The sequence below is a fragment of the Coregonus clupeaformis genome, chromosome 24 (genome assembly GCF_020615455.1).
Source record: "Coregonus clupeaformis isolate EN_2021a chromosome 24, ASM2061545v1, whole genome shotgun sequence".
Taxonomy (NCBI): Eukaryota; Metazoa; Chordata; class Actinopteri; order Salmoniformes; family Salmonidae; genus Coregonus; species Coregonus clupeaformis.
In genome coordinates, this window is record NC_059215.1 from 56,064,392 (window position 1) to 56,079,189 (window position 14,798).

Below are 14,798 nucleotides of genomic sequence, written 5' to 3' on the forward strand. Positions count from 1 at the left end.
CATGCGCGGGTGTGCAGCCCCCCCTCGGACTGCCGCGCAGATGCGTGAGATTGAACTTCACTCAACTTTCTACAGTTTTCCTCTTTAGTTAACACTATCAATGTTTTGCTCTACTGTGGAAATTGTGATTGAATCAATGCAATATTAGCCACTTTCAATGTAATATATCGAAACAAAACGAACTATGCAAGATGGCATTGGAGTAGGATTCTATTGCATTGACAGGCACAACTCAGGCCCCTACTCTACACAGACCGGTGCGCCATAACCAATCAGAGCTGCAATAGGCCTATATGCAAATAGCCATAGCCAAATATGGATCTGTGCCATACACTTTGAACTGGACTGTGTTTAGGCTACAGTATGAGCGGCCGTGAGTAGATGCACTTGTTTTGAGATCAAAGTGAGAGCTGCATATAGCCATGTGTGCACATTTGTTCATATTATTTGCTAGTTAGTGAGTTATTAGCCCAGTTATAGCTATAGTTAGTACGTTAGATAAGAAAGAACCATGGGATTATGATACAGATGTACTGCAACAATGTGACAATTACAGAGCCAGAGCAACAGCAGGCAATGAAAAGCAAAGAAAAATAAAATATAAATATGTTTTGTATTTAGGGGGGTTTTGGTTCCCAAATTGTCCCCATGTTGGAGAATAAGAGACTTGAAAGTCTTGGTTTTAAATAAAATCTGTCACCAAAACTATTCCAAAATGTTTTTTTGCTTAAAAAAAAGTATTAAAAAAAGTCATATCTTTCACCTAATGGTGGCACCCTAAACATGCACAAATTCCCATAGGAACACAATTTTTGTCTTGCAGGAATGATATACATATGAGGAGAATGCTGAAGTCTTAACCTTTTCACTGATGTAATCAGATCTCATGTCTGATTCCCAGTTCTTGCACTAGTAGGTCACATGACTTGACTTGGCCACTTGAAACCAGATGCTTCTGGTTTGATTTGGTTTGGGTAGTAGGCCTACCTCACTGTGCAAAAATGACATACAGACAGGGAGGAAAATCAACGGTGCATATGGAGGATGCATTCAAGGTAATGTCATATTAAAGCTGCAATATGTAACTTTTTGGGTGACCTGACCAAATTCACAAAGAAATGTATCTGTTCTATGTGTGATATTTCTATGCTTCTCGTTTTTAAGTTTCATTTTTGCGTCTTTTACTTTCAGTTTTGTACACCAGCTTCAAACAGCTGGAAGTACAATATTTGTTGTTATTGCAAACATATTTCACAGCTCTATGCTTGTTTTGTTACAGAAACTGAAATTAGGCTAACTATTAGAATTTGAGCAACCATGAAATGGGGTAGGGATTTTTGCATAGTGCGCCTTTAAATGTGGATGGAAAAGAAACGCATTGCATTATGATGAGCACCAGGGTGTACCCTTTCCAAAGCCACGGGAAGGCCGGATGCTGGAGGTGCTGCAGCACCCCCTGGTGGTAAGCTAGTAAAACTGCAAGAATTTGTGTTGTTGCAATTTAAACTATAAAACCATTTTTCTGTTGCATTATTGATAGAGAGAAAAAAATATGGAAAGTGTATATATGGGCCCCATTCTGCATGGAGAGCTCTCAGCTCTGTTTTGTAAGTAGTGCACTCATGATATGCTCTTATCTATTCAGTTGTGGGGGTTTAGAGTCAAACACAAGCTCTGCAATACGATACATTTACATTTTAGTCATTTAGCAGACGCTCTTATCCAGAGCGACTTACAGTTAGTGAGTGCATACATTATTTAATTTTTAATTTTTCATACTGGCCCCCCGTGGGAAACTAACCCACAACCCTGGCGTTGAAAACGCCATGCTCTACCAACTGAGCTACATCCCTGCCGGCCATTCCCTCCCCTACCCTGGACGACACTGGGCCAATTGTGCGCTGCCCCATGGGTCTCCCGGTCACGGCCGGCTACGACAGAGCCTTGATTTGAACCAGGCTCTCTAGTGGCACACTAGCACTGCGATGCAGTGCCTTAGAGCACTGCGCCACTCGATAGACGTGGAATGGGAACAATATCAATTAATGTCTCGTCCTCGGCTCGCAGGCCTGCTCCTGCCCATGTCAAACACGTAGGTGTACTAGCCCACTAGTCTAGCAAGCAACACAGTGCTGGGTGTGGCCCAGCGAGTGGTGCTTTCCACCCGCTGGTGCTGAATCGAGGTGAGCGCTTTTCTCCATGATGGATCGCATAGCTGTCCATTTGTGCTCAGTTTTAATAGGCACAATCTTAATTACAACACCCCTCTTGTAATCTCTCTCACACACACGTTGTAATTACACAGTACGCTCTGTTCACAAAGGTCTATTCCTAGGCGGCGAGTGAGTTTCAAGTTTGGGGAAGCTTACAATTTATCCTACCATTATGGTTTTCATATGCACATTTTTGTGGAACAGTTTAATTTCAATAATAACGTTTTTGTTTCTCAAAATCATTTTCAAGTGGTTAATAATTCAAATCGGAATAAAAATTATAAACATCTAAAAGTAAAAATTCCACTGATTGGACAGCACCAGCCTCTGCCATATGATTCACAGTGAGCCATTGGTGGCTAAAGAAATGAGCTCATGGAACTAAGAGAAAGCCTACTGGCCAATGTAGCAGTAGGCCTATAACTTCCATTGTCAACTAAGTAAAAATACATAAAGCTAACAAATTAAAACAGAAAATATCCTGATTAAAATGCAGGTTCTTTCAATAACATTCATGTCTTTACTCCACCTGTTTGCCTCCCTTTCTATCAGTCTTGACTTGAGCTATCGCTAGTGAAGTGCAACATTGTATCAAATCAATCAACTGGGTCCGGCCCAATGACTGAATACTGTAGATGAAGGTCCGGCCCGAAGCTGTCGTTAGCGAACTTGCAACGTTGTATCAACTAGCCTATTCTGGGCCCTCAGAGTTTCCCATGACAGTGAGCTCGGGACAGACACAGCTGTTTAAGGTAAGGGAGGGGTAGAAGGATTACTTTATCCTATCCCAGGTATTCCTTAAAGAGGTGGGGTTTCAAATGTCTCCGGAAGGTGGTGAGTGACTCCGCTGTCCTGGCGTCGTGAGGGAGCTTGTTCCACCATTGGGGTGCCAGAGCAGCGATCAGTTTTGACTGGGCTGAGCGGGAACTGTGCTTCCGCAGAGGAAGGGGAGCCAGCAGGCCAGAGGTGGATGAACGCAATGCCCTCATTTGGGTGTAGGGACTGATCAGAGCCTGAAGGTACGGAGGTGCCGTTCCCCTCACAGCTCCATAGGCAAGCACCATGGTCTTGTAACAGATGCGAGCTTCAACTGGAAGCCAGTGGAGTGTGCGGAGGAGGGGGGTGACGTGAGAGAACTTGGGAAGGTTGAACACCAGATGGGCTGTGGCATTCTGGATGAGTTGTAGGGGTTTAATGGCACAGGCAGGGAGCCCAGCCAACAGCGAGTTGCAGTAATCCAGACGGGAGATGACAAGTGCCTGGATTAGGACCTGTGCCGCTTCCTGTGTAAGGCAGGGTCGTACTCTCCGAATGTTGTAGAGCATGAACCTACAGGATCGGGTCACCGCCTTGATGCTAGCGGAGAATGACAGGGTGTTGTCCAGGGTCACGCCAAGGCTCTTCGCACTCTGGGAGGAGGACACAACGGAGTTGTCAACCGTGATGGCGAGATCATGGAACAGGCAGTCCTTCCCCGGGAGGAAGAGCAGCTCCGTCTTGCCAAGGTTCAGCTTGAGGTGGTGATCCGTCATCCATACTGATATGTCTGCCAGACATGCAGAGATGCGATTCACCACCTGGTTATCAGAAGGGGGGAAAGGAGAAGATTAGTTGTGTGTCGTCAGCGTAGCAATGATAGGAGAGGCCATGTGAGGATATGACAGAGCCAAGTGACTTGGTGTATAGCGAGAATAGGAGAGGGCCTAGAACTGAGCCCTGGGGGACACCAGTGGTGAGAGCTCGTGGTGCGGAGACAGCTTCTCGCCACGCCACTTGGTAGGAGCGACCGGTCAGGTAGGACGCAATCCAAGAGTGAGCCGCGCCGGAGATGCCCAGCTCGGAGAGGGTGGAGAGGAGGATCTGATGGTTCACAGTATCAAAGGCAGCAGACAGGTCTAGAAGGACAAGAGCAGAGGAGAGAGAGTTAGCTTTAGCAGTGCGGAGAACCTCCGTGACACAGAGAAGAGCAGTCTCAGTTGAATGACCAGTCTTGAAACCTGACTGGTTTGCATCAAGAAGGTCATTCTGAGAGAGATAGCAAGAGAGTTGGCTAAAGACGGCACGCTCAATAGTTTTGGAGAGAAAAGAAAGAAGGGATACTGGTCTGTAGTTGTTGACATCAGAGGGATCGAGTGTTGGTTTTTTGAGAAGGGGTGCAACTCTCGCTCTCTTGAAGGCGGAAGGGACATAGCCAGCGGTCAAGGATGAGTTGATCAGCGAGGTGAGGTAGGGGAGAAGGTCACCGGAGATGGTCTGGAGAAGAGAGGAGGGGATAGGGTCAAGCGGGCAGGTTGTTGGGCGGCCTGCAGTCACAAGTCGCAAGATTTTATCTGGAGAGAGAGGGGAGAAAGAAGTCAAAGCATAGGGTAGGGCAGTGTGAGCAGGACCAGCAGTGTCATTTGACTTAACAAACGAGGATCGGATGTCGTCAACCTTCTTTTCAAAGTGGTTGATGAAGTCATCCACAGAGAGGGAGGGGGGGGGGGGGAGGATTCAGCAGGGAGGAGAATGTGGCAAAGAGCTTCCTAGGGTTAGAGGCAGATGCTTGGAATTTAGCGTGGTAGAAAGTGGCCTTAGCAGCAGAAACAGATGAAGAAAATGTAGAGAGGAGGGAGTGAAAAGATGCCAGGTCCGCAGGGAGTCTAGTTTTCTACCATTTCCGCTCAGCTGCCCGGAGCTCTGTTCTGTGAGCTCTCAATGAGTCATCAAGCCACGGAGCTGGAGGGGAGGAACGAGCCGGCCGGGAGGATAGGGGACATAGAGAGTCAAAGGATGCAGAAAGGGAGGAGAGGAGGGTTGAGGAGGCAGAATCAGGAGATTGGAGGGAGAAGGATTGAGCAGAGGGAAGAGATGATAGGATGGAAGAGGAGAGAGTAGCGGGAGAGAGAGAGCGAAGGTTGCGACGGCGCATTACCATCTGTGTAGGGGCAGAGTGAGTAGTGTTGGAGGAGAGCAAGAGAGAAAAGGATACAAAGTAGTGGTCGGAGACATGGAGGGGAGTTGCAGTGAGATTAGTAGAAGAACAGCATCTAGTAAAGATGAGGTCAAGCGTATTGCCTGCCTTGTGAGTAGGGGGAGACGGTGAGAGGGTGAGGTCAAAAGAGGAGAGGAGTGGAAAGAAGGAGGCAGAGAGAAATGAGTCAAATGTAGACGTAGGGAGGTTGAAATCCCCCAGAACTGTGAGGGGTGAGCCATCCTCAGGAAAGGAACTTATCAAGGCGTCAAGCTCATTGATGAACTCTCCAAGGGAACCTGGAGGGCGATAGATGACAAGGATATTAAGCTTAAATGTGCAAGTGACTGTGACAGCATGGAATTCAAATGAGGAGATAGACAGATGGGTTAGGGGAAAAATTGAGAATGTCCACTTGGGAGAGATGAGGATTCCTGTGCCACCACCCCGCTGACCAGATGCTCTCGGGGTATGCGAGAACACATGGTCAGACGAGGAGAGAGCAGTAGGAGTAGCAGTGTTTTCAGTGGTAATCCATGTTTCCGTCAGCGCCAAGAAGTCGAGGGACTGGAGGGTAGCATAGGCTGGGATGAAGTCTGCCTTGTTGGCAGCAGAACGGCAGTTCCAGAGGCTGCCTGATACCTGGAACTCCAGGTGGGTGGTGCGTGCAGGGACCACCAGGTTAGAGAGGCAGCAGCCACGCTGTGTGAGGCGTTTGTGTAGCCTGTGCTGAGAGGAGAGAACAGGGATAGGCAGAGGCATAGTTGACAGGCTGCAGCAAATGGCTACAATAATGCAGAGGAGATCGGAATGAAATGAACTAAACATCTGGGAAAGGAGAGAGCGGGGCCTCCCTCAGCACAACTCCCAAATATAACTCTCCCAACTTCCACCTCAGAAACTATAATTGTTGTAAACTACAGCGGTTCAATGTTTCTAGGAATAGACTAACTCAGTTTATTCAGCTAGCTAACTAGGTGCAGTATTATTCCGTGAAAATCATCCGGGCATCAAGTCATATGACACCACAGCCAGCTAGCATGCCGGACTCCAGCAACACGGTTTAGCGCCAATACTCTGCCACAACAAACCACCAGTGTATCAACACGCAAGCAGATCGTTCGTGTCCGTGTCTAACGTTGTGGGTTAGTCCCGACAGCTTGAGAGAGTCTCTCATCAACTTATTCAGCCAGTTAGTTAGCTAGAATAGTTAGCAAACTAGCTAGCCATTGCTTTCAGACAAAGAAGAACCCCTCCTTTCACGGCACGAACACACAGAGAGAGCCAAACTAACGTTAACTAGTCACCCATGTCCCAAATTCCTTGAACGACTCGGGCTATCAATATGTAAAAAACAAAACACAAATGTAGGTTATGACTTACCCCTAGCAGCTACTGTTAGCTAGCCAAGTGCAAAGCTAGCCACTGAATTGACTCAGCCAGTTCGCGTCTGTTCGCACGGTCGTTCCAGCTATTGTTTACTAGTAGCTATTCAGGTAGCAACAAGCTAGCTAATATTTCAAGCATAGTAGCCACTTGCTACCTAACGTTAACGGTTCAGACAATGAGGTTAGGAAACAGCTGAATGGTAGGCAATTATTGTATGTAATTATTGTAGGCAGCCAGCTGGCGTAATTACAGGCACTCTCAGGCGTGAAATAACTATACCGTTGCTAATAGCTACTCGCCAGCTAGTCCCGGTGGTGGGTTAGCTAGCTAGCTTCGTGCTACGCTGGGCTACGCTGGGCACAGCCGAATACAATACTAACCTACAATAATTACATACAACAACCCACAATAACTGATAACTATACAATTTTATCCCTGATGTCCTTACACAGCTCTCTGGTCTTGGCCATTGCGGAGAGGTTGGAGTCAGTTTGATTTAGTGTGTGGACATGTGTCTTTTATACAGGTAACTAGTTCAAACAGGTGCAGTTAATACAGGTAATGAGTGGAGAACAGGAGTGCTTCTTAAAGAAAAACGAACAGGTCTGTGAGAGCCGGAATTCTTACTGGTTGTTAGGTGATCAAATACTTATGTCATGCAATAAAATGCAAATTAATTATTAAAAAATCATACAATGTGATTTTCTGGATTTTTGTTTTAGATTCCGTCTCTCACAGTTGAAGTGTACCTATGATAAAAATGACAGACCTCTACATGCTTTGTAAGTAGGAAAACCTGCTAAATCTGCAGTGTATCAAATACTTGTTCTCCCCACTGTATGTAATGGGGAATTTATAACAAATTTACAATGAATGGGCAAACAATTAGCACAATAAAACAATGAATCTGCAAGAATTGGCGGGAGACAGCTCAGCACATCCTGGAGAGAGACATGCCAATATCTTTGCCACACACCCCTCCCCTTCTTCTTGTCTCAACATTTCAAATTATACTCAAGACATTATCGTCACACATTTTAGATGCATTGCTTTTCACTCACAGCCACATCTCAATAATCAGCTAGGCCTATTGCCACCCGCGCTGCAGAAATTGCAAATAGGCCTACATGCTTGTGATTTGAAACAATCCACAGCTTTAAAAGAAGCAAATGATCTTCTGTGGCTAAATCATGAAGTATTTTGAATGATTTTGTATTTATTTTTGTATAGACAGCAGTAATTATATAATTTTAGCAAATTCATTTCAATTTACTTTAGGCTGCAGTGACTACTGTTACCGAATCATGTCCTATACTTAGGCTACTCATCACATTAAGAATTGTATTTTATTGTTAGTTGAGGGGGGCAGTGGTGGCATCTTATGACATCCCCAGCAGTAAGATTTGAGCTTGATTTAAAAAAAGACAAGTGATGTAGCTTTCGAATGATATGTCACTTTCTATTTTCTGACCGAAATTGGAGTGGGTATCACTTAAGCTCCCCAAAACAACTGCTCAGAATTTAACAGCTTAACCATAACCTTAACCACTAACCCTAACCCCTAACCTAGCTAATGTTAGCCACAACAAATTGGAATTCGTAACATATCATACATTTAGCAAATTCATAACATACTGTAGGAATTGCAATTCCTAACATATTGTAGGAATTGCAATTTGTAACATTTCATACGAATTGTAATTCGAAACATATTATACGAAATCGATTATGATGGACAGCTACACAGTAATACATACGAAATGTAACATATCAACTAATTGGAGTGTTCCAGATTTACATTTACTATGTTATGTCTACCCCTGAGTCCAGGTTGCAGCTGAGAGGTTTGACCGCATGGGACTGACCGCATTCTGGCATCTGTTGAGTGAGTTCTGGAACGCTGCCTGATGTGGGTTACTGCGCAATCCGTTCATACAGCTGCAGGGAATATATGTCCAGCACTGGGCACTCCGCACTCCCACCCGCACAGTCCACTATGGAACGGAAAGGGGATGACTGGCACAGGACCGAAGGAGAAAGAAGCCACCACAAGCCCGAGCATGACGGATGACAGGAGCGAGATGCTGTATATTCTGGAGAAGCCCCAGATGCGAGGCGAGGCGGAGCGGCTTCGAACTTTTGAAAACTGGCCGAGGGACGCACCAGTCACCACGGCCAACCTGGCCAGAGCGGGATTCTATTTTCTGGGGCCCGGGGATAAGGTGCAGTGCTTCTGTTGTGGAGGGATCCTGAGGAACTGGATCCACGGGGACAGTCCGATCGTCGAACACAAGAGGCATTTCCCCACCTGTAGTTTCATGCTGGGTAGAGCCGTTGGGAATATCCCGCTGTTTGTCATCCCCGGGTCCCCTTCTGACTCCGTGGACGGCCAGCTGTTGAGCCAGCTCCAGAGGATGACTGTGGACGACCAGGGGTCAGCCGGGCAGGCTGTCTACCCCGAGATGGAGTTAGAGGAATCCCGGCTAACCACCTTCCACAACTGGCCCACGGGTGCTTCGGTCCAGGCCGGTGTTCTGGTGAGGGCAGGATTCTTCTACACAGGTACGCAATAGTCTTTGTTGATGGTGACAGTGTGTGTTGTGAATGTAAACTTTTCTGAATTCTGTTGGGTAAGTTTTATAACTTGCATCTTGCTTTTGGTTCCCTATAAAGTCCCATTAATGTTTGGTGAAGCTTTTGGATAAAGTTACGCACGCCTTGGCAATTACGCACTAGCAATTCGATTTTCAGAAATAGCAGGGTAGTGGAACAGTGGTCACTACGAGTTTCCAGTCTTTGTGTGTGAGTTCATGGGACAATAGTGACGCTGAGTCATGTATTTGTGGACAGAAAAAGCTGGACAGGACTCGGACTGCGTAAAGGAGAACATGCCATCACTGTAATGCTTAGACTGATGTGGTATTTAAAGCTTAGACATTAAAGCGACTATGAGAGAGAATTAGAGAAAAAACGTTTCCTTTGTTTGGAATTCAGTTTTGGAAATGCAATAACACAATCCACATTCTCACAGCAGGAATGTTGTGGGTGTCTGTGTGTATCATTGTGAACATTTGTGTCATTGTGTTTGTGTACCCATGGACAGCAAACACATGCTGTTTTGTGTACTGTATGCCTACTGTCCGTGTGTACTGTATGCATATGTTTGTGTGGGTGTGGGAGTATATTTGTATGTATATGTCCATTTGTGTGTGTGTGTGTGAGAGAGAGAGAGAGAGAGAGAGAGAGAGAGAGAGAGAGAGAGAGAGAGAGAGAGAGAGAGAGAGAGAGAGAGAGAGAGAGAGAGAGAGAGAGAGAGAGAGAGAGAGAGAGAGAGAGAGAGAGAGAGAGAGAGAGAGAGAGAGAGAGAGAGAGAGAGAGAGAAAGAAATGTGGTCCTTTAGTGTGTGTCTAATATTCATGTGACTCTTTATGTCAGTGATAATGATACATAAGTGCTGTGATAATACTTGGTCTGTGTCCCACACTCCTAGGCTACGGTGACAACGTGAAATGCTTTTACTGTGACGGAGGGCTGAGGAACTGGGAACCTGGAGATGACCCCTGGCAGGAGCACGCCAAGTGGTTCCCACAGTAACACACAACAGCACCAACACACACAACCTGTAAAAAGGCATTCTGTAATGCCTTTGACCCTGTGTCCATGGTGCAGCTGGGTCAGTAGACTACTTCTTTCTTTCTTTCCTCAGATGTGACTTCCTGATCCAGAGGAGAGGGCGTGACTATGTCAGTAATATCCAGGATACCCACTTCCACAGAGAGACTGTGGTAAGTACCTTTATCCCTCAGTGTTGTCCTTCACTCTCATCCATTGTCAGGGTCATTTGCATATTCATAATGTGCCATCATAACCGTAGTGGTCGCTGTAGTGTGTTAGGGCACTTACAGATTAGATCCTGAGGGTGGATTTGTTTTCCAGGGTGGATCACAGACTCCGGTGTCCCGAGAAATCACCTCAGAAAATGGTGAGTCCCAGAATACAAATGAAAACATTGAAACTTACATTACATCCACTTCATTCTGTTAACCACCCCCAAATGAAATCACAGGGTAATCCGCTCCATGTGTTAACCTGTGCTGCACAAACACAATAAATATGGAATGCCTTGGAACTAATATGCTGCTTCCCCCTGGCTGCAGTCTAAGAGGATGTAGTATTTCATAAGTGGGCACTTAATCACGTGAATGTAGCTGGATAATCACAAATACTGCTTGTTTCGGCTGTTTTAGAGAACAGGCAGAAAAACAGTTGGATCCCTCAGTGGTGCTTTTCTCTTTAGCTATCAGAGCACAATTGAAAACTGAATTTCTTGCTGTGGTTTGTGTGTCAGAGAGGTGATGTGGGTCCCTGGGTTGCCTACTCTCTCCAGTCAGACACCCTGGGGTACTGCTCTCTCTACTGGGCTGTTTATCAAATGATAGAATGCTCACACTTATCATCACATACTGTTGCTGAATCTGCACTGCTATCCATCTTTTTTTTACAGGAGTGGGAAAAGGTCATTCCTTTTGCTTGAACACATATCTCTTTTGGTTTTCTCATGGAGAGAGAGATTGCCTCGGCTAGATTGAAACATTTTTCAGTGCTATTAGTTTTCAGTGAAACTCTCCCTCTATATATAACTCTATCTCTTTCCCACCTTCCCACCTTCTTTTTTTCTCTCCCCCACCCTCCGTTCCTCTCTTCCCTCTTTCTTTCGCTCCCTCCCCTGGCATCTCCTCCCCTCTGTCAGATGTGGTGGGTGGTCTGGGCGCACCCTCAGCCATGTTGTCTCCTGTGGTCCAGACCGTGCTCCAGATGGGGTTTGAGGCTGGCCTGGTGGAGAGTCTGGTCCAGACCAAGTACCTGCTGACCGGCCAGCACTACACCTCCGTGTCTGACCTGGTCACTGACGTACTGGCTGCTGAGGAGGAGGACAGGACCAGGGGGCTGCAGAGCAGAGTCCAGGGTGAGTATGATGATTATATTAATGATGATGGATTGGATTTACATAGAGCTTCCTGATGCTCAAAGCACATTGTAAGGCCCTTACAGAAAAACCACATGATTTCACATATGAAATTTCACATGTGAAAATATGTTTTTGGAAGACTTCACATGTGATCATGTGTTCACATGTGTAGTTTCATGTTATTGCATGTTGCTTTACATGTTGTCACATGTTATCACATCAACTTCACATAAGATCACCTGTGATCACATGAAAACGTGTTCTTGGAACACTTCACATGTGATCACATGTGAAATTCATGTATTTTTTCCGTAAGGGTGGCAATGGGTTATTTCAGATAGGGTAAATGTCTAGGGATTGACCCCTACTGACCCCTGTGAGCTATACCCAGGCAGGTGCTGCTACTATATACCCTGGTAGTGGATGAAGTACTTGTCTTGAGGTAGGGACCAGCAGATGGTTATGGGCTGGGTAGAGTCCAGGGGCCCACAGAGCAGGGGTAAAGGCCATAACTTTAATAAACAGCCTACATCTTTGTAATTACACTTTGACCCTAGGGGGTGTCCTAAAAATAGCCTGCTGGACCATTGTCTGATGTTGACCACATTCACATTTTTACACAACCCTTTGATATTCTTGTGCATCTGAATTGATTGGATTGGATTGACATTGGGAAACAACAAATATAGACTCTTGTTAACGATGTAAATAGATCAGGTTACTGTGTGTAACCATGTGTCTCAACCTTGTTTGTGTTTTCTGTCCCCATCAGAGCCGATGGAGAGACAGGGGCCCAGTGCAGGAGGGGTCAGGACACAAACACCCATCAGAGAAAAAGGTCAGAGGTCATATTACACACACACACACACACACACACACACACACACATACACACACACGCTTGTGCACACTCACATTTGTAAATTCATGTTTGTATTTCAGCAGTTGGAGACCCCACCCCTGAGGAGCTCCTGCGTCAGCTGCAGGAGGAGCGGACCTGTAAGGTGTGTATGGACAAGCTGGTGTCCATCGTCTTCATCCCCTGTGGTCACCTGGTGGTGTGTAGTGACTGTGCTGCCAGCCTGCATCACTGCCCCATCTGCAGAGCCACCATCAGAGGCAGCGTCCGAGCATTCATGTCCTGAGAGACACATTCAAGTACAAGACCCTTGTGTGAGTCAGTGTGTGTATGCGTGTATATTTGTATGGCAAGATTACCCTAAAGTATACCTAATACACCAATACACAAAATCCTTGTTTCCCTTTTAGGCTTTTGTTTGCCTTTGACAAATGAAGAAAGATTCTACAACCCCTCGGAGCGGCTCACATCTTTCTATAGGTGCTGTGAGAACGTTGTGAAAATGTCCCCTGGATGTTAGATGCCTGACAGATCTGATCCACTCTCCTAACCTGAACACTGCTCTGCTGTTAATTTGCCCTGCTCAAAATACCCTCCAAAATCAAAATGGCCTCTTTTTGGCTGTAATAGAAGTTGTTGAACATATTTATTTTAATACAATAAACACATTTGTAATATCATTATTGATGTTTACAGAGATCAACTGGGAGAGCAAGCGAATCAGTCCAACTGCACATCAGATTATAGTTAGTATTTGTACAAAATATGAATAATCCCTAAAACAAATAACCCAGAATCAGTTGATTAAAAGTACACATAATTTGGCCTCCCGAGTGGCACAGCGGTCTAAGGCACTGCATCACAGTGCTTGAGGCGTCACTACAGACCCGGGTTCGATCCCGGGCTGTGTCACAGCCAGCCGCGACCGGGAGACCCATGAGGCAGCGCACAATTAGCCCAGCGTCGTCTGGGTTAGGGGAGGGTTTGGCCGGCATGTCCTTGTCTCATCGCGCTCTAGCGACTCCTGTGGTGGGCCGGCGCATGCACGCTGACATGGTCGCCAGATGTACGGTGTTTCCTCCGACACATTGGTGCGGCTGGCTTCTGGGTTGGGTGAGCAGTGTGTCAAGAAGCAGTGTAGCTTTTGGAGGATGCATGGCTCTCGACCTTCGCCTCTCCCGAGTCCGTATGGGAGTTGCAGCGATGGGACAAGATTGTAAAAAAAGTACACTGATTTTTTTAATTTACACTCTTGAACACAGCACACTTTTTGGACAAATAGGATTACATAATTGAGTCACATGAAGGGAACAAAGAAATACAGAGGACACAAAATAAGGACAAATACAAAAAGCTTTTCCCCTATACAAAGAAAAAAATTTATCTACAAAGAGGTGGACTTTTTTGGGGATCCATTACACGACCACAATAGGCTCCAACCAACTAATGTCAGGTATGGCTCTTCCATTCCCTGTTGCAGAGGCTGTATTGCATTAAAAGGAAAAAACTGTTCCCATAAATGAAATTACTTTAGGTGTCTAAACATATTTTTATCAAGACATAATGTGCAGTGTGTGTTCACTGTTGCTAATGATCCTGGCTACAGTTAATAAAGTGTAGCTGGTCCTTTGTTCATAAGTATTGACAGGCAGGCATGGCTTGGTATTGATAAGCTTGGGGTTTATTCATTGGAGTGCAACATAGAATATTACAGATAGAAATGTAATGCATAGAGCTGGCATCATCTATGACAGAATAATGGCTATTGCACAACACATCTATATATGAACCTTCTGTAACATTGCGCTGTCCTGAAATTTTACATTTACATCTCAAATTATACCTTATTCTCTATATAGTGCACCACTTCAGGATTTCATTTGGAACACAGTCCATGATTTACAATAATTGTTTTTGCACCATCACTGAAGCCACTACCACCGTTCTGCAACAGCATTCATATGAAGCCAATTATCAGTTGAGAGACATCTGTGATTTTAATATCATCCGCTCAGAAGCCTGTCTATCAAACCCACAAGGGGATAAGGTGTTGATCAGGTGCTGGGAACAAAAGAGACCGAACCAAATTCCAGTCTTCATATGTGCTGTGTTCAAGGCTATTTTGATTAAGTAGAAAACAAGCTTTGATTAATGAAGGGTAATCATAGCATTCATGTTACAGCAGATTGCATCAAGACAAATGATACAAAATAAATACAAATACATTTTAGAGGCTTCAGTTGGAGCAAAGAAATACATTTGTTCTTCTGAATGGCGTCAAGTATAAGACTGTGTGGATAACATGGAGATAAAGAAGTAGACAGTGAGATAAACGCATACATACATGCAGGTTAGTAAACTGGACCTTCCTATGGGGTCCAGTAGGCCAATAGAAAATTACCTCAACTGTTTATT

At 45.3% G+C, this 14,798-nt stretch overlaps 1 protein-coding gene across 2 annotated transcripts; it reads left to right on the forward strand.

The window, feature by feature from the left end:
* Positions 1 to 983: 983 nt before the first annotated feature.
* Positions 984 to 13,159, forward strand: LOC121537559 (baculoviral IAP repeat-containing protein 7-like). Of its 2 annotated transcripts, none has more exons than XM_041845163.1 (9): positions 984 to 1,055; positions 8,386 to 9,117; positions 10,046 to 10,145; positions 10,262 to 10,340; positions 10,492 to 10,537; positions 11,306 to 11,521; positions 12,297 to 12,362; positions 12,467 to 12,697; positions 12,794 to 13,159. In XM_041845163.1, exons 2-8 carry the CDS (start codon positions 8,463 to 8,465, stop codon positions 12,667 to 12,669), a joined length of 1,365 nt encoding a protein of 454 aa, XP_041701097.1. In that variant the 5' UTR covers positions 984 to 1,055; positions 8,386 to 8,462; the 3' UTR covers positions 12,670 to 12,697; positions 12,794 to 13,159. The 2 variants fall into 2 exon arrangements, with proteins under 2 accessions (XP_041701097.1, XP_041701098.1); XM_041845164.1 differs by having other exon boundaries at positions 12,470 to 12,697.
* The last annotated feature ends 1,639 nt before the right edge of the window (positions 13,160 to 14,798 follow it).